At 40.6% G+C, this 27,231-nt stretch overlaps 1 protein-coding gene across 1 annotated transcript in view; it reads left to right on the forward strand.

Moving 5' to 3' along the window:
- The first annotated feature begins 459 nt into the window (after positions 1 to 459).
- Positions 460 to 27,231, forward strand: part of Pcsk2 (proprotein convertase subtilisin/kexin type 2) — a 248,531-nt gene continuing 221,759 nt past the window's right edge. The window contains exon 1 of the mRNA XM_034496062.2: positions 460 to 1,025. Within this exon, the coding sequence (XP_034351953.1) occupies positions 852 to 1,025 (174 nt within the window). The 5' untranslated portion in view covers positions 460 to 851. The remainder of the gene's footprint in view (positions 1,026 to 27,231) is intronic.

Raw genomic sequence — 27,231 nt, forward strand, 5'->3', positions numbered from 1 at the left:
ATCAAATTTGCTTTGTTATTGGGAGAAAGGGAGAGAGGGGTGGAGAGCGAAAGAGAGGAGAAAGAAGTGAGAGGAGGAAAGACGGGAAGGGAAGAGAGAAAAGAGTGAAGAGTTGTTTTGCAGCGCAGACTAGCAAAGAAGAGCAACAGGGAGCGGCCGGGGGCCCCGCTCCCCTGGGGCCTCTGGAGCGGCACACACACCGTAATTCCCTTCCCGGAGCTGTGCAGATTTCCACAAACAATGACATCACCGGGCGCCGGCGGCGGGTGGCAGTGGGGGGATTTTCCTGGGCGCGCAGCGATCGGGCGGAGCAAAGCCTCTCCGGGCTGGCGGGGGCTCGGGCTCGCGGCGCCCCCGGGGACCCGGGCAGCCAGCTGGGCAGGGGAGGGCGGGGGCGGGCGGGGGCGGGCTCGGGGCGGCCCGGGGCGGAGCCCGCCGATCCTCTGGCCTCCATTGGCCGCTGGCGGGCGCGCGTCACCCGGGCTGGCGCTCGCCTCCAGCCCTCTGGAATTGGAGCCGAGGAGGAGCTGAAAATGCAGATTTAGCATCAAGCACAGACACACACTAGCTCTTTCTCTCGGGTACACACAGCTCCGCACATTCGCACCCCTGCCAGCCAGCCGGGCTGCGCGACTCCACGGCTTCCCTGGCAGCCAGCTGCTAGTGGACAGCGCACAGATTTGCTGTTTGCCAAGCTTCTCTTCTGCCTCTTTTGCTATAAAAAGATTTTTTTAAAAAAGAAAAACAGAAACAAAAACTACATACCTATTTTTTATTTGCATCTTCCCTCTCCGTCCCCTGCTCCACCACCCTACGCGCCTCGCAGCCCCACTTTTGACTCTCAAAGAAGGATGGAGGGCGGTTGTGGATCCCAGTGGAAGGCGGCCGGGCTCCTCTTCTGTGTCATGGTTTTTGCGTCTGCTGAGAGACCCGTCTTCACGAATCATTTTCTTGTGGAGTTGCATAAAGACGGAGAGGAAGAGGCTCGCCAAGTTGCAGCGGAACATGGCTTTGGAGTCCGAAAGGTAAGATTTTTTTTTCCATGCATTTCACATGTTGTTTCCAAAGGAGGAACAGCCTTGCGCAATCTCGTTGCAGATTTGCAAGTTTTCTGTCTTTTTATGCTATGCAGCTATTCTGCCATCGGTTCTCAAACACGACATTGCCTCCGGTGATCTTTCATGGGTTATGTAATTAAAATGTCCTTCATCTGTATTAGAAAGGTCAGAGAAATAATTTGTTGGTGTTTGACTTGGTGGGGGCAAAATAAGACCGCACCTTGCAAAGGATGCTGTGCGCCCCGGCTGCTGTCCGAGGTACCAAGTTCTCCAGGCTGCCTAGGGACAGAAGGCTAGAGTCCAGAGCATCTGGGCTTGACGTCGGCTGCTTTGCCAAGGAAGTCTCCCAGCCCCCCACGCCCAGGAGAAAGAATAGTTTCCCACCGACATGGCTCAAAGACCGAGCGTTTCAGTTCACCTCAGTTTTCCGATCCATGCCTAGGACTTCCCTCCCAGCGACTTCACTCCCTGCTTTTTTTCTCAGCGGACAAGAGATTTCTGACTTGGAAACATGGACGGAGTTCTCTGTCCAAAACGAGTGCTAAACTTGTGCGCTTTGGCCCTTGCCCACGACCTCCCCACTCCCGAAGCGCACTCTTGTTTGGAGAGTTCTTAATTTGCTTCTGTAAGACAGCACGCTGCCAAGAGAGATGGATTCTGAGGGGGATCCCCCGCCCCGAAAAGTCGAGGTGTCCTCTCCTGATGTGTGGGCAGCCAGCGTGGTTCTCCCCAGAGAGCACGGGGATCCCCATTCCAAGAAGTTGTCCAAGTTGAACTGTTTGGATAAGGTTTCGAGCTTTGGGTGCCTCTGGCAACCTCTGGAGAAGTTAGGGTACTCTTCCTGGGGGGAACAGAGAAGAAGAATGCATTTGGCGGGGAGCGTGCTTGACCTGTTTGTTCTTCCTGCGAAATATCTGTATCCCAGATCTGGAGTGTCCTTAGGGGACCTGGCACCGCTAGGGGAGAGTGAGGATGCAAGGAGGTGCCAGACTGAGGGGAACTGGAAGGTCAAAGGATGCAGCTTAGTACCCGTGGGCCGTCCCCTCCCTCCTGATTCCACAAGAAAAGAGGCTTAAGAGAGCATTGGACTCTCTCCCTGGAAGGGCAACACAGGCTGGTCTCCTCTGTTAGAACTTCCTATGCCTCTTGCTGGGTTCCCAGCCACTAGGACTGCTCCTTCAGGAGCGCAGGGCTCTCCCGCCTACACTCACCAGCGGAGCGGCGCGTATTCTACCTCAGCTGTGTTTGGCAGCGAGTTTCACAGAGGTCCTGGAAGAAGCGCAGGTCTGCGGGTGGCGCGCGGGCGGGTCTCACACACAGAGAACTAGTTGCTCCCTAGAAGAGAAGTGTGGGTGGAGCAGGGGAGACCAGGCTCCTGCTGATCGAGCATTCTGCTGGCCTCCGCAGCCCACAGAGACTGCTTCCCAAAGACATTCAACCCTGAAACAAGCGGACACCCAAAAAAATATTTAGCAAAATCCAGCGTCCTAGCGCCACTGGCGATGAGAGATTATAGTTAGCTGGTATTTGACAGTGAGAACTTTCATGTGTCAGAGTCCTTGCATACTTTCCCTTTTGACAAAAAGGTTTATCTGATCGTGTGTGTGTGTGTGTGTGTGTGTGTGTGTGTGTGTGTACGCGCACGCGCGCGCCCCCGCACGCAGAGGCCAGAGGCAATGAATCCCCCTGGAGCTGGGATTACAGAAGGTAGTGAACTGCTCCGTGTGAGCCCTCGGAATTGTACCCTTAATTCTTGAGTTCTCTCTACAGCCTGTTTATATACATTCTATTTAATCACAACAACTGCAAGAATGCTTCTGTTGTTAGAAAACCTTTGCTAGGTGTTGACGGGGCTCATGGGGCTAGGCTACCCTAGGAAGGGAGGAGGCAGCATGATCTTTAATTCTTCATTACCTATGTAACCCTACCTGTGGGTTCCTTCTGTGTCAGTCCTTTCTGACAGGGAAGGCAGACCCCGTCTGCTGCAGTGGTTTTCCATCTCCTTCCCCCCACCCCTTGAAAACACATCCTTGGGATTTGATGCTAAAAACTTAATCAAAGGTAAGTATGGCTGACCTCATCAATTTTCCAATATGTGTTTTTTTTTCTAATGGCAATGAATAACTCAGTGAGCACTTAACAGTTGTGATAGTGAGAGAGCTAGGAAGTATAGAGATAATCTTATGGTTTATCAGCAATTTGGGTAGATTTTGAACAGAAGGACACACGTACTTTGGGGTTGACTATTTCTCCCCATTCCATTCTTTCTTGAAGAGGAGGTCACTGATTTTGTATTGCAACATCAAGCTGCAATTCCCATCTATGAAGAACAGGCTTTTGATTTCGTGTCTCTTTTTTCCTCTTCTTATCCTCTCAATGGTACCTCCTAACCAAATCCTAGGCTTTTGCCCTGATACGTATTCAAGGGCTAATCCGTGTATGGCAAGGTACTTCTGCCTGAAGAAGCTTTGTGGTACAATGCCCAAAAGGCATTGAGCCTTCCAATGGGCCCTATTTTTCTTCTCTGGATCCACATGCTGTTGATCCTTCAAGACCTGGACCGAAATCTTGCCTGATGCTACAGCCATAAAGAGCTTTCCTTCCCTCAGCTGTCCACAAATCAGGAACAACTGCTGCCCTCTGTCCTATCCTCAGTCACTCATGGGAAGTTAAGTATACAGAGCCAACATCGTCCATATTCCTGGCTTCCTCGCCGTATCCAGCAAATGGCTGTGCTTGATAGCCCTCAGAGAATGTATTCTTATGACTCTGTTTCCCAGGCACTGTCGTCTCTTGGTCCCGTTGCACTGCTCTATACTTGTCCCAACTTTTTATCCTGTATTTTGCATTTTAAACCCTAAGACATCCTTCTCTGTCTTTGCTCCAAAACTTAGCAGCCTTCCTAATCTCCTTCTCAATGTCAGGTATGAAAGATTCACAGTGGTTAGTTTTTCACACAGAGGAAGGGGCAGAGATGCAGATGAGGGGAGCCTCCTGTGTTACAGGGTATCTCATCCCATCCTCACAAAATAAGCAGAATTGCCAGCATTAGCCCTCAGATGAAACTCAAAGCTCTAAAACATTAAGTAACTGCCTTATATTGGCAAAGGAAATAACTCAAACATAAATCCAAATTCACTTGACTAGTAGCTGTCTCCGGGAAGCCATCCCTGACTGCCAAGAACTTTGCCTTGGAGGTACCATTTTGAAAATGTGGGGAAAAAAAGTTTCTTACCTTTCCTTTCTTTTTTACCTGTGCTATAATTACCATTTGTTTGCTGTTGAGATGTGAACAAGTGCCATTGACTTCTGCATGCCTCTTCAGAAGATCAGAACTAAAAGATTTTGCTCTTTCCCAACCCTGATGCCACATGCTGTGGTGAGAATGAAGTTCTGGGGAAGGTTTTGTTCATGATTTAATGATTTCATCACTAGAAGACCAGTAGAAGCAAATATTTATGTTTTCTCCAGGAAATAGAGTAAAATACCTGTCTAGGGATTTTTTCTGATTTATTTTGACCTGGTCCTCACCCAAAACCATGTCCATATGAGATGCTATATACAAAGAACTCAGTGGTGACAAAGCTGACTTCAAATGGCAGCTCCCACTTCTCAGAACACTATTTTTGATTCTTCTGAAGTGGCAATAAAAATTACTTATCAAAATAATTAATCCTGTATGACAGTTTTCAACCAATTATGTGTGGGGATGTTGAGCAAAACAAGAAAGGAGTGAAGTTCTTTAAAGAGTTAACATTTTAAACATTGTTAGATATTTTCTGTTTTATTGTATGTTTGGATTTTTATGGATGGAGAGCTAACATTTGGGTGCTTTCAAAAATAACATTGCATGACCATTTTTATATGTGTGAGGTTGTTTCAATTCTAAAAGTGATCTACTAGTAATTGTAGTAGCAGGTAATAAAAATAAATTTTGGATAATTGTACTTTGTGGATATATAATTTAAAATATGAAATAACATGATTTACTATTTTCACAAAATAAGTACACTGTATCATGAGCACTGAAGTCAAAAAAACAATTATTATTAAAAACCCCAAGGCCCCCCCTACTACTTCCTGGGTACTTCTGAGTTTGGGCAAATATAAACATCACTTGGGGGATACAAAAGTCCAGCTGGCACTCTGTATCCAGGTGGCTTCATAATTGCAGACACAACCAGGGGTGGGCGGAAAAACCCAATGTGCATCTGTACTGAACAGATATTTCTTAGCTTGTTGTTTTCCCAAACAATTTGTTTACTGTTTACACAGCATTTATACTGCATTAGGTGCTATAAGTAAGTAGAGATTATTTATAGTACTTAAAAAACTATGTGTGTTGACTATATACAATTTTATATATAAGAGATCAAACATTTGGAATTTAGGCACCAGGGATGCTGGCACAAGCTCCCAGTAGATATTAATAGGCAGCAGTACATGTTTTTGGGTAGACATGAATGTGCCTTTCTGTTAGAAATTACTAAATTAGAGTCCATGATTTATGCGTGCACTTATGTTTAGGAAGTAGCATTAGGTTTCTATTGCTGTGTCCAGGTGAATTTTTATTGCCAACTTGACACAAATAAGAGTCACCTGGAAAGAGTAGGTTTCAAATGATGAAACTTCCAAGATCAGGTTGGTCTACAGCCAATTCTATTGGGAATTGCCTTAATGTTTGATTAATGTGGAAAAGCCCAGCCCACAGTGGAAGGTGCCACCACACCCCCTCCCCAAGGTATAAGAAAGTTGTATAAGAAAGCTTGCTGACCATGAGCACAGGAGACAATAAGCAGTGTTTCTCCATGAGTTTTACTCCAGTTCCTGCTTGAGCTCCTTCCTGAATGATGGATGGGCTGTGGCCTGGAATTGTAGGCAAAAGTAACCATTGCCTTCCTCTTCCTTTGGTGGTGGTGTTTATCACAGAGACAGAAAGCAATCTAGAACACTGTATAACAAATCCCTACAATGTGCATCCTGTACAACTACATTGAGCCTTGTGAGTTTTAGTAGAGCGTTTTCCTAAAGTCCTCAAAATATAAAATTAAAGCATCAGCCAGCTGTACCCTCACCTAGAAGCATGATCAATGAATAAATTGCTTCTAGGTACACCCGGATTTTCAGAAGCATTTTTTCCTCATGAATGGAGACCTGGTATCTTTGTTTCCTCATTGACTGCTGTTTTGGAACAAGGCTATGTTTCCAGAGGCCACCTTCACTTACTCACAGCAGCCTCCCTCCACTGGCCTTCACATATTTTAGCCATTCAAATATCTCCTGTTTGGATAAGCTCTGTCCCTTTCTTAGGTCAATCAGATTAGCCCAGGACCACCATGATAATTTGTCTTCTGATTTTTTTTTTCTGAAAACTGACTGATTTGATAGCCTACATATTCGATAACTACTTCCAAAATTTTGTAATCTAATCACAGAAGCGAAATCCATCTCTTTATAGCCCCATCCCATACTGCGTTACTCGAGGGAGGAGATTATAAGGATATGAGCAGTAGGAAACAGAAGTCTTGAAGTATGTCTCAGAGCTTTGCCTACAACAGCTAAGCAGTCACAAGGTCTCTCAAAGCAATTATGACATTTTACAACCCCACCAGCAGTGTGTGGGGACTCCAGTTACTCCACTCCCTCACTCACCTTTGATATCTCACACCTCTTTACTCTCAACTACTCTGGCAGGTATGTGGTCACACTACCTTTCAATTTGCACTGCAGCTTTGCCTGATGAACACCTAAAGTGAAATATCTCATAACATGTTGTGATTTAGATACTATTTCATTCAACATCTATTCATAACTGCTCAGAGGGCTAAGAATGGGAGACAGAGTGCTCAGCCCTAACTGAGACATCTATTGTAGCCCAACCATCACCAAAGTTCAAGGAACATCACGGAAGGAGGTAGGGAGAATGTAAGAGACAAATGATGGGAAAGAGCGCTGTGAAAACCTGTCAAAGTCCTGAACTCATAACAGTTGAGATTACTTGTATGAGACCCGTATGAGATCAAGGCAGCCCGAATTTCATCACAGACCTGGTAGATAATCTCCGGGCCTCTATTCCTTAACAAAGGAACTACTGTCAGTGGATTGGCAGCTTCAGGGGTTGGGAGAATCATTCTTTTTTTTAAGATGTAACCTCTGGTATGTTTTCTACTCACTAATGGTGGCCCCACACACATGTACATACGAACAGCACTAACTGGATTTACACAAACAAAAAAATCCATAAGAATGGGAGAGGACTTGTGGGGGACATTTAGAGAGTTGAAAGAGGAGAAATGGGAAGTATATATCATCATATTTCATTGTATACATGGATAATATTTGCAAAAATAAAAAACATTATTTAAATATTATTGTTGCAAAAACTAATGCACTGTGTGTGGGATCTTAATACAGAGCTGGGTACACAGAATTAGGCATCTTTTATTGGTAGTGGCAATAATCACAGTGGCATAATAGCTCTCTTTTACACAAGGAAGCAATCATGTGTTGAACTTTTACAATACTTGCAATAGATTAGGGAGAAATAGGCCACAACCCAATAACAATCCATCTGTGAACTAGCAATAGTCCATGAAATGTCCCAGATCCAAGATATCCATGAAGTTGGTTTATCATAGACCATGGTAATTGTTGTAGCTGGTTATTCTGACTTCCTCTGAAATTTTGACTGGCTAGGTGCCTTCAAGAGGAGAATTATTTCCATGAAGTAGCTAACCCAAGCCAGTGGAAACCCAGTTTCCAGAAAGATACCTTTAAGAGCAGATGAAACCTTAATTATCAAACTCACTTCCCCCTTTCTTTGAGCTCCAGTAAATGTACATCTCTCAGTGTGTGCTGTAGACAACTGTCAGCATGTAACATTTCTAACTCATCTTGTGTAAGCAGAAATAATATATCCTTGTCTCATGCCTGATGCATTAAAAAAAAAATCCCTAACAAAAGATTCTTCATGTTCTTTTTCTTCTGGTGCTGAATGATATCGAGAAGAACAACTTTGAAAGCCAACTCATGACAGTAACATAGTCACAAAATGGAAGGAGTTCAGATTTCTGATTGCTGACCCAGAAGATTTTCCATGAGTGAGAAATGAAATGTTATGGTAGAGCACTGAGATTTGGGGGCTTATCTTTAGAGCAGTCAGCACTACCCAGGCAAATATCAGTGTTTCCCAAGCTAATATGCTATCGATGAATATCCCCCTTTTATATTGCGTATTCAGCCTTTAACCTTACAACTAAACCAAGCCAAATCACAACAACAGAATAATCTTCCAAAGCTTTCTGAGCTTATGTCCTATGTCCTTATCTCATGTTGTCAGTGAACTCTCTAAAAAAATTTTAATTTGTTTTCTCTAGAAAGAACATAAAGCTCTGTCAAAGCTCCGTCGTGCTCCTACTGCAGCCAATAAAGCACTCATAATAGATTCTTACTGGCTTCTTCTTCAGTGACGAAACTCTTGGATCACAAGGTGATAATTTGTCCATAAGCACAGAAAGAATATGCTGGAAGAAGTGTGGTTTCAAAAACTACTCCTATAGGATCCTTTTCTCTGTAAGAAAGAGTTCAGCCAGGAAGTAAAAGCAATTGACTACCATCAAGTGAGCCATTGGCACACTTCTGTTTCCCCACAATTCCCAACTTAGGAATTTAGCTGTAGTGAAATTGAGGACATCTTTGCACAGAAACAAATAAAGTCTGTGATTAAAGTATGATTGAACACAGAAGGGGAGAGGGTGGTGCTTCTTCTCTTAACTGAATAAAACTGGAAATCTAGATCTATTTCAGGGGCTCTTAAGGCTCTAGATCATGTTGTACAACATGGTAATGACTGAGGCTACAGAGGAGTTTGTTTCAATTCTACTTTCAGCCATAGTGTCTCAAGAAAGCCAGGTTTTACCCAAAAAGGGAGGGGGTAAGTTTTTTCTCCTGTTTCTTCTTGGCACTCAGATCCATTATTTGAAAAGAAAGCATTACTGAACATGTAGTTTGATTTTCTATCTAAATAGCTGTGACAGGGAAAAAAAGACATTATAGTTGACTGTCTTTGTCGAAGTGTGTTGGTTGTAAATCCTGTTTAGTGGTTTACAAGATCACAAATAGATAAGGAGTCAAGAAAGCATGACTGAGTTAATGCTGCTATCCTGATGTGTATGAACAGGTGAAACTAATATAAAAAATAGTGGCATTGATGTGGCAGATTGTTCCAGAGATTTTAATCCCAAAGCTAATTTGACCACAGTGTTTTAGGGAGTGAAATCGTCTGATGGGCATAGCCAAGTGAAACACTGTGTTTGAAATAGTGGCTCAAAGTCTGGCTTGGACTGAAACAAAACTGAGGGTTTCACATGGTATTAATGGTAGATCGACAAGGACAGAGGGTGAAGGGCAAGATCCAGGTCACTCCTCTCTTACAACTTTAACACTGACATTAAATTCCATACTCATCCATTCATTTTCCCAATTCCATTATCTTCTAAAGTGCCAAGTAAAAAGAGACCACGAGAAGCACATTAACCCAAGAACAGTACTCTGAGATAGCCATCAGCAACACTTCAATGCAGGTATCTTTATATAAATATATAGGAGAAAAGAAAAATCAGCAAATTACTTACAGAAATGGACTTACATCATACATACGGTCTTTAAGTTTTCAACCATCTGATTTACTCATTTCAGACTTTAACAAAAGAAGAGTGTGATTTAAAAACTAAAATTATTATGCTTCAAATAAGTTTGCCATATAAAAGATATTTTCTAATAAATTTCCCTGAATTTAAGAAAAATATTGCATATACAATTTATGGGTTTGTCATTGCATATTGAGGAGCGAGGGAGATTATGTAGCTATTCAGTTACATGTCTAATTGTTTAATTACATATTTCAAATTGTAATGAGTATAGAATCAGTGATTTGCAAAATGGGAAAATTAGAATCCTAGGACCTCTCCTTACCTTACCACTTATACCGATCAGTTTGTTAGATATGTCACTCCTCTATTATGTCACATATACATGTTAATGTTCTACACAAAGCCACGATACATAGTATTTCTTACATTTATTCTATCTGAAATTATAGTGTGTCTGAAATATACTACTAATCATTTTGCCAGACCTCAAGCTCATTCTCATTAAAATTTTCACTTTTATTGAAAAACAAAAAGGGCAGCCTAAGCATAAAAAGAAAGCTGTCCTCGGTTTGAGATTAAAGAGTTAAAGGGGAAAGATGGACAGTGACGTAGTTGGACAGTGACGTTCTATTTGTTAAGCAATTGATAACCATCAAGTGAGCCACTGGCATGTTTCCAGTTCCCTAGAATTCTCAACTTAGGAATTAACAGTAGTAAAATGGAAGAGAACTTTACACAGAAAAAAAAAAATGGTCTGTGGTAAAAATGAGATCAAATACAGCTGCAGAGGAAGGTATGGTGATGGTACTGCTATTGTTTGAATATGAGATGTCCCCAACACTCTTGCATTTTGAGCGCTTGGTCCCTAGATGGTGGCACTGTTTTGAGAGGCTGTGTAACCCTTGGGACATGGTGCCTAATTAGTGGATGTGAGGCACTGGGTGGGCGTTAGAAGGTTTTAACTCATTCTTGCTTCTGTTCTCTGTGTCCCGATTCACCACAATGTACAGAGCAACTGCTTCATGTTCCTACCATGGTAGATGGAGACTCCCCTGCTGCCAATGGACTGTATTTCCCGAGACCATGAGCCAAAATGAACCCTTCCTCCCCCAAGCTGCTTCTGTCAAGTACTTTGACACAGTGACAAGAAAGATAACCAATATGAACATCAGTTTAGGAGATGTAATAATTTCAAAGGGCCAGAAATCAAAGTCAACCTTTGGACCAAGGGAAGAGAGGGTGGGACTGGAAAGGAGTCAAAATTTGGACACTGCTGTTGGCAATTAGAGAGAGACCTGACACAAGACTCATAATGATTTGTGGGCGATGCTGAGACACAACAGTTAACTGAGCAGGAAAAACTTAGAATAACCCCCTAGAGTCATTTTCTAAGGAAGCATGCAGATTGGTGTGGCAAAAAAGAAGTGTTGGCATTGGAATAACCAGAGCTCTCTGGTATTGCACAGCGGACCTCAACGTTTTGTCCGGCCTATGCAACTGTCTGAAAAAAAGTATACTTACACACTTACTGATGGCTGATAGTTTCTCCGGCCTGGGAGTGACATATTCTCAGAGTATGTAAACATGAAGGCGTTGATAGGCAATCTGAGCAGGAGCACTGAAAGGAAGGTTAGATATGAGAGGTCAAAGCTAGTGCAGGTATTAAATGTCAACAATTCCTTCAAGAAACTGGTGAAGGGAGAGAGGAGGCAGCATGATTTGCTGTCATTAGAATGACTCTTATGAACAATGATTTCTAAATACTTGTCACACCACTGGCAGATTGCTATTCCACCAAAATATTGTGACATTCCTTACTAATTGAGTCTGTATTATTGTAGCTGGTTTATCCAGAGTCAGAGTCGTTTCCATTTTCACAAATAATAACGGCAATTATAGAATTACAGCCTGTCGAAGCAGGAAGAAATTTTTTTTAGAAAAATATTGGTTTTACCCTTCATTTTACACATGATGAAAAGAAGATTTAAATATGATATTTATGTAGTCTTATTTGTTTGTTTTCTGGTTTATTTTGCAGGGGGTTTTCAATTCTTTGTACCTTTTTGGATTTTTTATTTTGTTTACTTTGTTGTATTGTTTGTTTTGATTTGTTTTTGAGGTGTAAGTTCCCTATATAGTCTAGGATGGCTATTCACTATGTGCCCCAGTCCCACGGGGCATTGAGCTGGGATCAGAGGACCTGGAAGAGAGAACTGGAGGACAGAAGACACAAAAAACGAGTGGCTTGTTGATAGTCTGATCAAACTGCTGATTTTAATTTTTTTCACACAGGGGTTATAAACACATAGAAGCAGGATGTGAGGAATTGGATGATGCAGGAATGTAGGTTTTCTCAGGGAGAGTACATATATCTTCCAAAACAGGGTGTCAGTGGGGTGAAGGTTCAGGGAACAGGTCACTATGACTCTGTCTATGAATCACTTGTTTCTTATCTAAGCTGGTACTTCCCACCAAGGCTACCTATCCACAAGGTCTATGACTACTAGTTCTTATCCACGCTGGTAAATTTCCACCAAAGCTGCATGTTTACAAGATTTTATAGCTATCTGTTTCAGTGTTTTTCCACAGAGACCAAGACTTTGTGTTAGGAAGCATGTATGGCTGACTTAGGCCTATTGCTGATTTTAGGCCTTCAGTGTATAAGCAAGGCTGCTCCTGACAACTATGTACCTCAGAATACCCTCAAACTGACAATAATCCTCCTGCCTTGGACTCCCAAGTACTGAGGTTCCAGGCGTGAGCCACCAAGCCTAGTGCATTAGTTGTGTAATTGAGTACTTGAATGGTGGTTTGAATAAAAATGTCCTCCATAGAGTCATGTGTTTGAATATTTAGTTCCCAGTGGAACTGTTTGGGAAGGCTTAGAAGGTGTGGCCTTATGGAGGAAGTATGTCACTGAGAGGGGTAGGCCTTGAAGTTTGAAAAGCTTTGACCCCTTGGCCAGTGTGATCACTAGCGCCTCCTTGTGGATCTAGATGTGACCTCTCAGCTGTTCTTGCCACCAAGCCTTTACTCCAACATCATGAACTCTAATCATCCAAAACTGTAAGTTCAATTAAATGTTTTATTTTCTAAGTTACCTTAGTCATTGTGTTTCATCACAGTGGTACAAAAGAAACTGAGACAATGTTCAAGGAACACTGAGTCTTACTGCTTATTAGCTCTGCATTGGAATCGCTGAGCCAGTGTTTCAGGATTAAAGAGAGATCAAACTAAACCAAGTGTTATTCCTGAGCGTGATTGGCCTCAAAAGCTACGAGGCATTTCAATTCATTGATCTGAACCTATCAGTTCACTTCAGACTCTCCTGGTCTGCATTTCTTAATTTTACTCCTGAAATTTTTATAAATTATAGCTTTCTAAACAAAGTTGTTCATAGATTAAGGTATTCCAGCAACAGTCTATTGGATTTACCTTTGGTGAAAGATCACATAAGAATCTATTCTTCTCTAAGCACACTCTTGGTGAGTGTATTAATTACCTCCTCTGTTTCTGTGCTAAAACATCACAACCCAAGGCAACTTATAAAAAAAAAAAAAGGCTTATTTGAACTTACTGTTGTTCTAAGGAGGTAAGAGTCCATCATCATTGTGGCCCGGAGGTATGGTGGCTAGAGCAGGATACTAAGAACTCACATCCTTTGCTGTAAGCACAAAACAAACAAAGCAACTGGAAATTATGTGAATTTTCATACTTTCAAAGTCCAATACACCTCCTCCAAAAGGCAATACCTCCTAATCCTTCCCAAACAGTTCTCCCAACTGGGCACCAAATACTAAAGCATATGAACCTATTGGAAACATTCTCATCCAAACCACCATAGTAACTAACACAGTGCAGTGCATTTAGTAAGCACTCAATAAATATCAAAATAAATGATGAGACAGACCTAAAATCTTAGCGTTGCCATTTGATGCTCTCTGTTGAACAGGCAAGTATGTCGTGAGATGCTGCAGTAGAGAAAGATACATGGATAAACTATTTGTTGCATAAAGTGGGAACTAAGTTCAACTCCCACAACCATGTTGAAAGACTGTATCTGGTTGTGTATGCCTGCAACTAAAGCCCTGGAAAACAAATACAGGCAAATTTCTGGGCTTGGCTACAGCTAGTCTAGCTGACTTGGTGAGTTCTAGGTTCAGTGAGAGACTCTGTCTCAAAATATAGAGAATGATAGGAGAAGATAGTTAAAGCTGTCCTCTGCCATACAAGCAAACACAAACAAGCCAACCTGTGTGTACACACTCATTCACCAAAAGACATTTTTTAAAGAAAACTAAGCCTATGAGAAATGGTAATGAGACTACCCCATTTTGTGCCTGTGTTAAATAAATGACTTCCCATTAATTAATTGTTCTTAATGGCCTAACATCTATGACTTAATTGTTGATTAAGAACTTAGTGACAGAGGAGGAAAAAGGTGATCCACGAATACTTTGGTTTTCTTAAAGTGCTCTTGGCTTCTGTAAAGAAAAAGCTTCACAAGACAGCAGCCATTATCTTTCATTGTGGTCGAAGTTCAAACACAAGAAGGTGGTTGACCTCCAAAAACAATTCTAGTTTATTTTTGATGACTATATTTCCATGCACTATCAGTCAAGACTAAAGGAGGAAGCAAGAAAGAACTGACAGAGCTCAAAAACATGGAGAGAAACTAGGGAACCAACCATCTGGAGCACTATCCTTCTATTGTTTGTTTTCTTTGTCTCAAAGTCTAAGTTTCAGTGATCTTAGAGCAGCACTTCGTGGTGAGAGGAAGGATAAGATGAAGAGAAGGAAGCATAAGATGAAGAAGGATAGCATGAACAACAGGGAGACGATGGAGAGGAAGGAGGTTTGGCATGAGCCCAAATTTGAAGCCAACAGGCAAAGCCAGAAATAAACCACCCCAGGCAATGAATAGGGAAAAAAGAAAAGACCCAAATAATGATTATGGGAGGTTTGAACCAATTAGCAACAAAGTAAACAAGAACCACAGTCACACCAGGGGAGAAGACAGAATGTTCAGTTCACAGGATGTGTGTACTGAGTTCATCACATAAGCAAGCGTGATGTGAGTCACTGAGACGATCGAAACAAAGCAAACAAAAACCATGATCAATTCCTTGAATCTACCAAAGACTCTAAAGAGATGGTAAAAGATCAAGTCCCAGTAGACCATTCTTGAACCTTTGCTTGTATCACAGTCACTAAGTCTCATTGGCCAAAGCAAACTGCATAGTCAAGCTTAGAGCCGGTATGGGAGGAAACTAAGTCCGAGAATGGATTTAGGGAGACATGGACATAATGGGGATAATCACCATAGCATTCTCCTCCAGAGCCATATGATGGTCACTTTTATCTCCGTATTGTTCCATTAAAAGGTAGGAAAGCTTCCAATTTTAACCAACAGTACCATTTCTCTTCAGTTGGGGGTTACTCTTGGAGAACATCAAATCTGTAGTCCTTCTTCCAGACCCATGTGGATGAATGATGAACACAAGGGAACACCCACAGGCAGAGAGGTGCATGCAAAGCACTGGCTGTACAGGTACTATTTTCATGACAACTCCAGCACGAGCCAAGGGAATAGAGGCGGGCTATATCAGCTGCTATACCAAGTGCATAAATCTAGGCAAAACATAGGACCTGACTTTACAGAATCACAAAGAGAAGTTCTTTTCTAAGCAAGTAAGGCACTGTAAATCTTTGTGTGAGTCAATGAAAGATTTCATGAAGCCAACAATGTCCAGATCATGTGACTTATGTGGCTTTTGTAATTTGAACAGATTAAAATGAAAGGAAATTTATAGAAGAGATTACAGGATGTGTAAGAAAGTACCCAGGGGTCTTAAAGAGACTCCAAGTAGTATTTCTGAAAGATGTGGGCCAGAGCCAACTTATGAAAAGTTTCCCACCACGAAATGAGGAGTTTGCATTTCACACGTACAGAGAGGTCAGCCTTCCATGATACTTAGTTTACCAGAGTGGACACATACAGGAAACCCTAGGATGATTGATGAGTTGGGGGAGGTGGGTGCAGAGGGCCTATGTCTCAGCCTGTTCCACTGTCCTACAGAATCACTCACATCTCAGCAGCAGACAGCACTTCCCTTTTAATCGATGAGTTACTAGGAAGCTAGGTTATGTATTTTTCGTCCCATTGCCACTGGCTGCTGACATCAGTGATGCTAATGCTTTGATTAATCACTGTCCTCAAGTCTCAATGAATAGGAAGCTGTAGGAAGCAGCCAGTTATATCTATGAAGTTTATTCCAGCTAAGAACAAAATACATTTAAGTACCTTTTAGAAGACAGACTATCATGTAAAAGCCACATTTTTTAAAGGGCAGAGAGGACAGAACAGTATCATAGAGATGCCAGCCCACCTGAGAGACAGAAGTTTCTTCCATACACCAGAGAAATAGTGTTCATTATTTCTCTATTATCATATTTCTCTATTATCATATATTTCTCTATTATCAATAATTTTCCTTCAGGAATGATATAGATAGATGGAGAGAAAGGCTCAGATGTGAAAGTGGGGCTCAGATACCCTCTACCTGCTTCATTACCTAGCTGACCTGATTGATATGTCATAGTTCTTAGGCGTAAATCAGTCTCAATCCCATATAGTCTGTTTATACTCAGTATTAAAACAAAGAACACGTCAGCTGTTCCATCCTGCTGCACTCTCTGTTAATGGGAAGTGTGGTTCTTATGTTCACAGAGTAGACTACCATTCATGGAAAGCAAATGCTTAGGTATGACCCAGAAGTGGCCGAGGTTGGCTAGAGTCATGTATGTGTCCCAAGGGTTGGCCCAGTGACTTCCCATTCCGTATACACTGACCCTAGCAACTGTGCTAACTTGGGGTGAACATTCATTATTATTTTATTAACAAGTCTTTGTTAAGTCCTTTAAAAATAAGGAACACTTAAAGTGATAGATGCTACTGGATGATGATACTGAATGATAAAACTTCATTTGCAAAGCTTATTATTAGTTCTTTGGGTAGGTTGGTAAACTCACCTAATCTGATGTCTCCATTTAGCTTTTGAAAATACCTGCTCTATGAATGGAGGAGTGAAAACCTTTAGCACTCGTCTCCTACATATAAACAACCTTCTTAGACCACACAAACCTTATGTAAGACGCTAAGGAGTTGTAGCTGAATGCTGTATAGCTCTAGCCTGCTTCTCCCAGCCTCATGTTGACACAGAGCTAGAGACACTGTAAGTAATGAGGCTGCTTTACTGCATGAAAGACATCTGTTTAAAGAAGCCGTGGAGCTTTCATTCCTCCAGCAAAATCATATTTACTTTATTCATCTAAATAATGTGGCATGCTTGCCTTCCGTATGAAATTATCTCGTGCTGCTTCTCATTGATTGAGTTTTATGAGACAGCATATGATTTTATGTGCATCCATATGCCACTCTGCTGAGAGCAGAATGTCCTCTTGTTGAGTGGTTTCAATTACGATATTCTTCTATAGTTTTAGCATCGTTGGGTGTATACAAAATGTCCATTTCTTCACCTCCATCTTCTTTTCCATTGCCCAGCTATGTTCTCCTCCCAAATTAAAATGAAAGAAAATAAATAAATAAATACCCAGAAGAACTTGTTCTGTATCCCACTCCTAATGACTTCCCATTTGGATAATTATAGCTATTTGAAGTCCATTGAAATAGGCTGCGTTTGTTAGTTATATAGACCTTTGTGTGTGGATTCCAGAAGCAAGTGAGCGAGGTGCACAGAACGTGCCCACAGATACATCTTGTCCTCAGATTGTAAGTTTACTTTTAGGCAGGTGTAGTCATAAAAGACTGTACATTGCATCATGAAGCATGCCTATGGTAAAACACCTTGCATCAACCTAATCATGACAGAAAACCCCCCACTAAAGGACAGTATAAGATAATTACCTGGCCTCTTCAATTGTGAGACTGTTACAGAAAGAAAGACAGACAATCTAAGGAACTCCTAGAGATTGGAAAAAAATAAAATAACTGTATGCAGGAAGTGATCCTGGTCTGAACTTTAGGTCCAAGTTTTAATTTTTGCTACAAATATTAAGACAATTTTCAATGTATTCATGTTGTCTATATATTACAAAATATCAGTAATAATTTTCCTTTTTATTTGGGGGAGTGTTGAGACAGGTCCTACTATGCAACTAAGGCTAGCCTCAAAGTCACGACAATCTTTCTGCCTCAACTTGCTGAGTGCTAGAATTTCACTATGCCTGGCTTCACTATTAATATTCTTATTTTAATGTGGTGTTTGTTCTTAGGAGACACACACACCATCTAAAAGGTACTCACAAATTACTCCAGTAAATTTATATTTATAATGTATATCATAAACTTTAGGGCAGCTTAGATGACGGAGTAAAGACCTTGTAGAACAATAGAAAATGTGTGTGTATTTGTGTATGTGTGTGTATACACAAATATGCAGTGCTCTAAGAGTCTCGCTATTTCTGCAAAAGTATTGTAAGCCTAAAATCGTATTTTAAAATTTAAATTACTACAAAAATGTGTGAACTGACTCAAAACCAACACTCTGCAATCTCTCTCTCTCTGAAAGTGAACTGGCTTAAACTTCCTCTGCCACAGTGAGGTTTTGCTACCTCTGCCACAGCAGAATAGTTTTGCTGTAACACAAACTGGTAACTATCTGAACTTCACTTTTCTTGGCTGTATAATAAGCCAGATATAAATTAGAAACTTGGACCCTTGTAATCTAAATGACACAGACACCCAGCCCACCTCATTAAATTACTGTGAAATCTACATAGCTTCTCTAATATTCACACAAACTCTGAGGTAGATATTCTCTTCATTTCTCAGTCCAGTTTCCCCTAAAACTTTCCTGTTAGCAAATCATATTTCTGTCACACATACACGATCCACATTTTCCAGAATGGTTACTTAGTCTTGATATTTGGCCACTATCATGACTCATCCACCCCAGCAAAACCCTCACCATGCACTCATGACCTTTTCCTGATGATATCAAGGGTATAGGCAGAGTTAAAATATGGATTCCTGGTAAATCTTCAGTCACCATTGGGGCACAAGCATTGAAAACAACTTTTGGAAATGAGATTAGTGGTTCCTTCAGGCCAGACTCTTACTTCCTGGCTCCTTACCCCTCTGCTCTGTACCTGTGCTGCTTTGCACCCCCTCCTGCTATGGCATGGCTGCACTCAGTTCTTCCCAGGCACTACAGTTTTTTTCTTACCTAGGCATCTATGGTCTCCTAGACCTACCAGCCATCACAAGATTCTCCCAAATTGAATGTTCTCTCCCCGAAAGAGGCTCTTGGGGGCAGCCAAAAGACTCTCTGGGTCTCTGTGAAAGTGAGACCTGGTGATGAGATGCTATGGACTATGCTTTCATTTTTCAGAATAAAAATATCTTTATTGTACATGTCAACTTTTTAAAGCACACAAATGGCACTGAAGAAATACTGTAGAGAAGTGAACACAGGACAATTAAGTCAACTGAAATATTATACCTGATATTAATTTTCACTAGCAGGTGAACATTTGATATGCATCTTTTTTCCTGGATGCCTTACTTATATATGCTACCTTGTTTACTCAAAAGAATACATTGTAGGGGTCCTTCTGAGTCAACAAGAAAGGCAGTAGAGCTTTCAAAGCTGTGTGTTATTCCAGCTCTCATCTGCTAAAACACAATAAACTTCTTTCCCTATATATCCCTTCTTCCATCACCACCATCTCTATGCTTTCTGTTGTTCTGTCCCATTGAGACTTATATCTTAATGTTTAATTTATCCTGATATCATTGTTCAAAAATATAAAGTTGAAAGGATAAATTGTTATGATGATAGATAAATGATTGATAGATGATGATAGATGATGATGATGAAGATAGATAGATTGTCATAGATAGGCAGATGATTAATAGATGATAAATAGGTAGGTAGATATGTAAATAGATGATAGATAAATAGATGATAGATGATCGACAGATGATGATGGTAGTTAATTAATAGATAATGATGAAGATAGATACATTGATAGATGAGAGATAGATAGATAGATAGATAGATAGATAGATAGATTAGATAGATGATAGACAGGTAGGTAGATAGGTAGATAGATGAAAGATAGATAGAAGATAGATAGATAGTCAATGACCTCCATTGGTTCTTTTTTCTGCATCTTTCCTGTTATGTCTTGCCTTGGCATTATGTACAATTAAGGGAAATCTAGAGTTGTCTCTGCAAATTATCAGGAAAATGTAGGTACCATTCCTTTTTGTTAAATTCACCCCCCCCAAACAGAATTGACAAGTAGTTACCAGCTGAATCATTTACAGTCCTGACTGTATTGTTTCATCTCCCAGTTTCATTCCTGAAACATCTTGACAATAGCTTCTCAGGGACAGAGTTGTAAGAGTATTCAGAAGTAGACTGACTCCTGAGCCTCCCCCAAACTAGACTCCCAGTCAAACCCAGCCAAAGGTCAAAAAGGTAAGCAGTGGGAGACAGCAAAGGCAAGAGAGCAATCAGGAAAAGTAGCTTCTGCCAGCAAGGCTGCAAGACAGGCCTTCATTGGGAGAGCCCTGGATCCCAGATGTCAGCAGTCACTTCTAAGAAGATGCACAGAAGCGCACCATCAGGAGTGGAGCCAAGAACACAGCCTTTCTGAAGCACCCATGCATTGTCTAAGCAGGGAACTCTGGGTACAAGGGAGGCAGGTCCAAAAGCCCAGTCAGAATGCATTGCCTCTCAGTCTGGGTTTCCCTGGTCCTGGGAGAAGCAAGTGTGTGGGTTTAAATAAATGCTTCGGCTTGGAGGCTACATGGGTTGAAAGTAAAGTAAGAAGGAAAGGAGAGAGATGCTGAGAAACATTGCTGGGATCCATAAAATGCTGTAACATAATGAAAATTCTTAACTCCCTCAAAGTCTGAGTGGCATTATTATTTTGGTACCCAGCCTAAGTCTGCAAGCTGATAGTTTGCTGTGAAGCCTCTTCCCACTCATTTTCTCCTTCCTCCTGGCATCATGCATACTTGACCTTAAGAGAATAAAGAGATAACACCAAAAACAACATGTGTATGCATGCACATGTGTGTGAGTATGTGTGTGTATGTGTGTGTAAGAACATGTGTGGGTGTGTGGGTGTGTATTTGTATGCATACTTGTGTAAGTCTCTGAGTGTGTATGAGTGTGTGTGAGAGAGAGACCATGAATGTGTGTATATGTGTCTGTGTGTGTGTCTGTGTGTGTGTGTGTGTGTGTGTGTGTGTCTGTCTGTCTGTCTGTCTGTCTGTCTGTCTGTCTGTCTAGAAAGAAAGTCATTTAAACATGCATGAGATGCCTAATACGAGAAGTTTCGTACTGGGGCACTCAGCTGAGTGTTTGGGAACCTACCACTGCTTTTAATGTCTCAGTTATTTGTAATACTAAACTATTCTTAGATATGGAGGAATTCAAGTATCAGCATCAAATCACTCAGATGTATGGGTGGAAAGTGCCTTCCCCTACTGGGAGGCACACAGCATTTCTCTTCCCTTCCCAGTGGGGCTCCAGCATGCACAGTGTTCTCAAACAGCTGACTGTGTCAGAGGACAGTAGATCTAGAGTCTGCACTCTAAAGATAAGAAGCAAAGTAACCAATGTCTGCAGATAACTAGTCCATTAATTTGTGATTGGTCAATGTATCTGTTTATACATTGCCCAAGAGGAAGCTCATTAGCCTTTCTGAATTTAGCCTCATCAGACCAATTAGCTCCATCTTTTCCACAGCTTAGAGAGCTCTTAACAAAGAAACAAATATCATGGTTCCCAAGGGCCCAAAAGAGGAAGTGTCACTCACAGCTTGGCTACACGTGTGAGTTCAACTCACTCTACCAAGAATTCCAGCCCAAGGTCTCACAGATTCATAGCTGTGCTTACAAAGATGAGTGTGACACAGAATTAGGAAGGATGCTGAAGGGACACTTAGAAGACCTGAGCCCTCACCCTGCCAGGGGTGGAGGTTGTTCTTTTATTTTTCTGCACAGATGCATATGTCTATCCATACACATGTGTGAATGTGTATGCATGCATATGTGTGTGTGTGTGTTATGTCTATGTGTGCATATCCATTACTATATGTGAGGGGGATGTAACTCCAGTGTCTTCCTCCACTGCTTTCTGTTCTCCACCTGATTTTTGAGATAGGGTCTTTCACTCATTCTGAGCTTGCTGGTTCATCTGTACAGCAAGCCTTGGAGATTTTGCTTTCTCCATGGCCCAGAACTATTTAAAAAAGTAGGAGCTCTGACACATGTTCAGTATACAAGAGCCTTGAGGACATTGTGCTTAAGTGAGTAAGCCAAGCATAAAAGGCCAACTGTTCTACTCTTCCACTGGCAAGAGGTATTGCAGAGACAGAAAGTAAAAAGGTTCGAGCCTCAGAGGAGAGGGGAGATTGTTTAAAGGGTTGTCATAGTTACTTTGCTTGTTGCTGTGTTGAAATACCCTAGCAAAAGCAACTTAGGGAAAAAAAGGGGTTTTTTGGGTTTTTTGGTTTTGTTTGTTTGTTTGTTTGTTTGTTTTTCTGACTCAATCTTCGGGAGTGTAGTTTCTCAGGGCAGAGGAGTTGCAAGGCAGTAGTAGGAGCTTGAGGCAGCTGGTCACACCACATTGTCATAGTCAAGGAGAAGAGAATGATGGGTGCATGGTATTTTCCATTTCCCTTTGGATTCGTGCACTAGAGAATGGCTCCACCCAGAGTTAAAACAGACTTCTCACATCAGTTGATGCCATCAAGGTCATCTCCCACAGGCATGCTTGCTATTAGCAATAGATTTTCTCAATGTAATCCAGATTGGCCTCTTCAGTCTCTCAGACAGTTGGGAATCTAGACCTCCTCCACCACACTTGGCTTAGAGTTTTATTTGGGGGTGGTGAACTGGTTTTGACAACAGGAGGTTGACACTGGGTACACAGTAAAATGTACTTAATAGTGCTAATGTGCATATGTTAAAGTGGTTGAAATGGAAAATTTGACACTACTTATATTTATCACCATTCTTTTAAAAAAATAAGTAATAAACAATAGCACAGAGAAACTGCTCCCTTAGTTCTGCCTGTAATCTAGCCTTCTCCACACTGATATTGTACATAATTGCCATCCAGCTACTAAAAGCAGCAGGGAAGCATTGGCACTAATTATTAAAATTTTGTAAAAATTTTCCAATTGTCCTATAAATGTCCTTTTCTCTGATATAGGATCTAACCCAGGATCTGCAATATGCATATTTAACTGCCATGTCTCCTTTTGTCTCCTCAAATTTGGAACATTCTTAGACTTTTATGAATATGACTTCAAAGACTCCTGGCCAGTTTGCCTGACATTTCCACCTGATCAAATGTTTGTCACTAGAGATTTACACAGAGAACAGTGTGTCCTTCCTGTGAATGTGACTAGAGCATCTCATCACAAGGCAGTTACTTAAGTCACTTGGCTAAGATAGTTATCTTATAGGTCTCTTTTATTTGTCTGTTGTTGTAATTTTCCCCATTATCTTTGTCATCCAATGGCGATGCCCACCTGCCACACTTCCTAAATGATGTTCAACTTCATCGTTTCCACAAGTCCACTGTAAGGAAAATTTCCCCTCGCCTCCATTCAAATTTAATTTCTACAACTCAGTAAAAAAAATTTTAAATATAAAATTAAAAAAAACAGAATAATAATAAAGTACATCATTCCAAAACTCACTGCTGCTTAACCCCAAGTTCTTTCCTAGTGCTAAAATTCTCACATTTATATCACCCTACTTAATAGGAAATAAAAAAAAAATTGAAGTCTGTGCCATCCAGCAGTAGTCAGAGGCATATGCTTTTGGGTAGGCAGAGGCATTAAGGCAATGCTTTCTTTCCCTCTGTCCACTTTTAAAAACTCAAATCTTAACATTACCCCAAGCACATGAGTAGGGTTAAGTAGAAAATGTATTCAAGAACCATTGAGCCTGAAAAATGCACATTAAATATTTATGTTAAATATGCCCTAGAGAATCTGGTTTTTAATGAACAGAAACTAAATCTCAAAAGCTACAGTGTTGTTAAGACTTTCTTTTGCATGCCAATCTCCTGGCAGAGTTGGTTGTGCTCTTGAAGCCAGAGCTATAGCCACAGACCGGATTCCAGGCCTCTTCACATTCCAACAGAGCCCCTATCTAAGCTGCTATGGCTGATGTCATAAATATACAGATAACTACTTGTCATAAACTTCCAAGTTGACCTAAAAGTCAAGGAAATAAGGCATTTCATTTATTAATATCATTTCATTTATTATAATTTTAATATTTCATGTATTAATATTTATTAATATTAAATATCATTCATTTAGATATTTCTTTCCTGTTGTCTGCTGCTAAGAAAAAAACCTAAATTTAGTAGTATAAAACAATAACTACTTTATTATGGTCATGTTTTGAGGGTTAGAAATTCAGACAATTCAAAGAAAAGCAATCTAAATGGAGAAGAAACATGAAAATTACTCAAACATTTAGAACAAAGAAACCCAAATAAGGTGGTATCTATCAAGTTGGCAAATATTTAAATGTTAATCAACTAACATTTCATGTTGTTGAGAATGTGTTAAAATGGATATTTGTGTTCTTACTCTGGTTTTGGTAGATTTTGAAATATACAACCTCAGGGGAAACTCATGATCCTCCAGCCTCCAGCTCTCTCTGGCTGCAAATTATGTTTACATTTGTGTGACCTTTGGAACTCAATTTGCTTTCTCAAGTTTCATCAGATGTAAAATTAGGCTACTGTTACAGATGTTTCTCTTTGTTCTCTTCCTTCTCTTCCTCCTCTTCCTAGTCCTCCTTCTCCCTCTTCTCCTTGTCATCTACTTCCTCCCCATGTTCCAGAGACTCAGACTGATCCCATGACTTCAAGCATACTGGGAAACCATGTTACTACTGGGCTTCATCTTTATTTCTTCATTTTCTAATGGACATTTTATAACTACAAATATTTCTTTAAGCATTGCTTTGCCTAAATCTATAAGGTATTCTTATTTTTGTTTTATTCAACTCAAAGTATATTACAAGAGCTCTTATAACTTTTCTTTCATTTATAATTTAGCAATATAGTGTTAATTTTTGCAGATTGTTAAATTATATGATTTTCTTTGCTTACTGATTTTTAGCATCATTATGAAGTGTGTTCAGAAAGCATATTCTGTATTTCCAGTCTTTCTAAATTTATTGACACACATTCAGCATCCTAACATATGGTTGTCCTAGAGAATGTCTCACATGTATTTGAAAGGACTATATTTCCTTCTACTTGTAGACAAATATTTTGTGCATTTGTTAAGCCTTCTTGGTTTATAGTTTTGTTCACGTCTTCAGAATACACTTTGATCTTCAGTCTAGCATTTCAGTCCTAATTCAAGTAGGTCTTTTGAATCTCTAACTGTGCTCATCACCTTTCTATCAGTATAACAAAATACCTGAGATCATTATCCCATAGGGAAAGGGCATACACTGGCTCACATTATCAGAGGGTCTAGTCTGTGATGAGTTGCCCTCATATCATGGTATAGGGGGCAACAGAGAAGATCCACTTGCATCACAAACTAGGGGAAAAAAGTAAGAGCCCCTCAGTGACTAACGTACTGCTACCTCTTGAAGATTCCAAGATTTTGTATTACTAATAAAATGCTACAAACAGGCTAAATATGAAGTAAAAATAGGTTTTCTTTGGCCCATGGACCTTCAGTCTCAAGGCCCTAAATCAGGTGGACTCACTGATAATAACCTATATATGGCAGTAGTAAGAGCCAACAACAGAGCAAGTGGCTACACTGCAAGCCATGAGAGACAAATAATGCACTGAAGATCCTTCAGGAAACTGCACAAGTAACCTAAGGACCCTCTACCAATCCCTAATACCAAATAATCTACCAATCCCTAATACCAAAGTACCTATCACTTTCCAATAAAACCAATCTAGAAATCTTTAGGACACACTCATCCAGACCAATCTTATATACCTTTGTTTCTCAATTCTTTCATAACTGCCCTTTTGTGTTTAATGTTATCCAGGGTACTATCTTAAGTACCATGCTTATTTTATAATAGACTATTATAAAAAAATTACAAAAGTAGTTGGTAATAAAAGAGAATTAAAAACAAAAATATTATCCATTGTAATACCTTAAGGTACAATGCTTATTTTGTGATGTTTGTTTTAATTGATTCTTTGGAGATTAAAAAATAATATATTAAATAACCTGTCTCAAATTTAAAGCTACAGTGACTAGTATAGAGCAGTGTGCCTTCACCTTTGCTATATTTCCTTTCTTTATTTTTATGCTGTTTGTTATACAAATTTTATTGTTATACATTATAAAAGCCAGTAAACATACTCTTATACTTATTGCTTTATAGAATTATCATTTAAATAAGTATAGAAAAAAGACTGTTACAAGCAAAATTTTATTTATAATCTCAGTGTTAGTCAGCTTTTCATTGGTGATTCTAAAGCCATGAGACAACAACAGCACACAGGAGTGAATCCATGCAAATATCAGCACACAGTAGCAAATACATGAGACATCAGTACGCAGGAGTAAATCCATAAGAATATCGGCACACAGTGGAGGAGGAAGCCAGATGTAAGAGACAGGGGAAAGGGCAGAGGTGACAACACCCACTCCCATTGTCCTGCAGTGAGCTAATTCCTCCAATTAGGCTTCAAGTCCTGTCATTTGCAGTACCTTCTACCAGATGGGAACCTTCAAGACAGGAACATCTGGGAGACAGCCCTGCCCTTTCTACTTTCCTGTGTGTTTGCCAGCCCTGCAATTATTCATTTCTTCCCATGGATTCCCTAAATGTCTGAAACTCTTTCATTCTAGCTAAAGTTAGCAATTCCTAGTGAGAAACTGTCTCATACCTTGTTTTTCGGGGACTGTATGAACTCTATTTTTGGAGATTAGTTTTGCAAGATACAGAATTGTTAGTTAATGAATTTTTCTTTTGGTATCAGGAATAAGATACCCATCTGTCCTGTCATCTTCATGGCTTCCAGTAGGCAGTCAGGTGGCCTTGTGTGTTTTAGTTTCAGGGCGGGGGGGGGGGGCTGTATTCACCACTGGAAATAAACTTAAAGCTTTATGCATTCTAGTCACGCACTCTACTACTGAGGTCCCTCCCTGCCCCCCCCCAAAAAGTCAGTTTTAAATCTGACTGAGCATCTTGCATACATTTTTGGCTCAGTGCTCAGGTGAGTCTCACATTTGTACATGTATAGTATGCAAATCTCTGACTTTATCCTATTCTAATCTTTCTGTGCTTCTTAGTTAAGAACATCAGTGTTATTCCTAAAATCGTGAAGGTTTCCAGACACTGCTGCTTCCTGCCTAGTTTTCTCTTCTTCTTTAGAGACGTCTACTATGAATAGATGGTATGCTTGGTAGTGTTTCGCTCATCTTGCTTAGTTTCTTATGCATTACTCAAAGTAGGTCATCTC

The sequence above is a fragment of the Arvicanthis niloticus genome, chromosome 2 (genome assembly GCF_011762505.2).
Source record: "Arvicanthis niloticus isolate mArvNil1 chromosome 2, mArvNil1.pat.X, whole genome shotgun sequence".
Classification (NCBI taxonomy): domain Eukaryota; kingdom Metazoa; phylum Chordata; class Mammalia; order Rodentia; family Muridae; genus Arvicanthis; species Arvicanthis niloticus.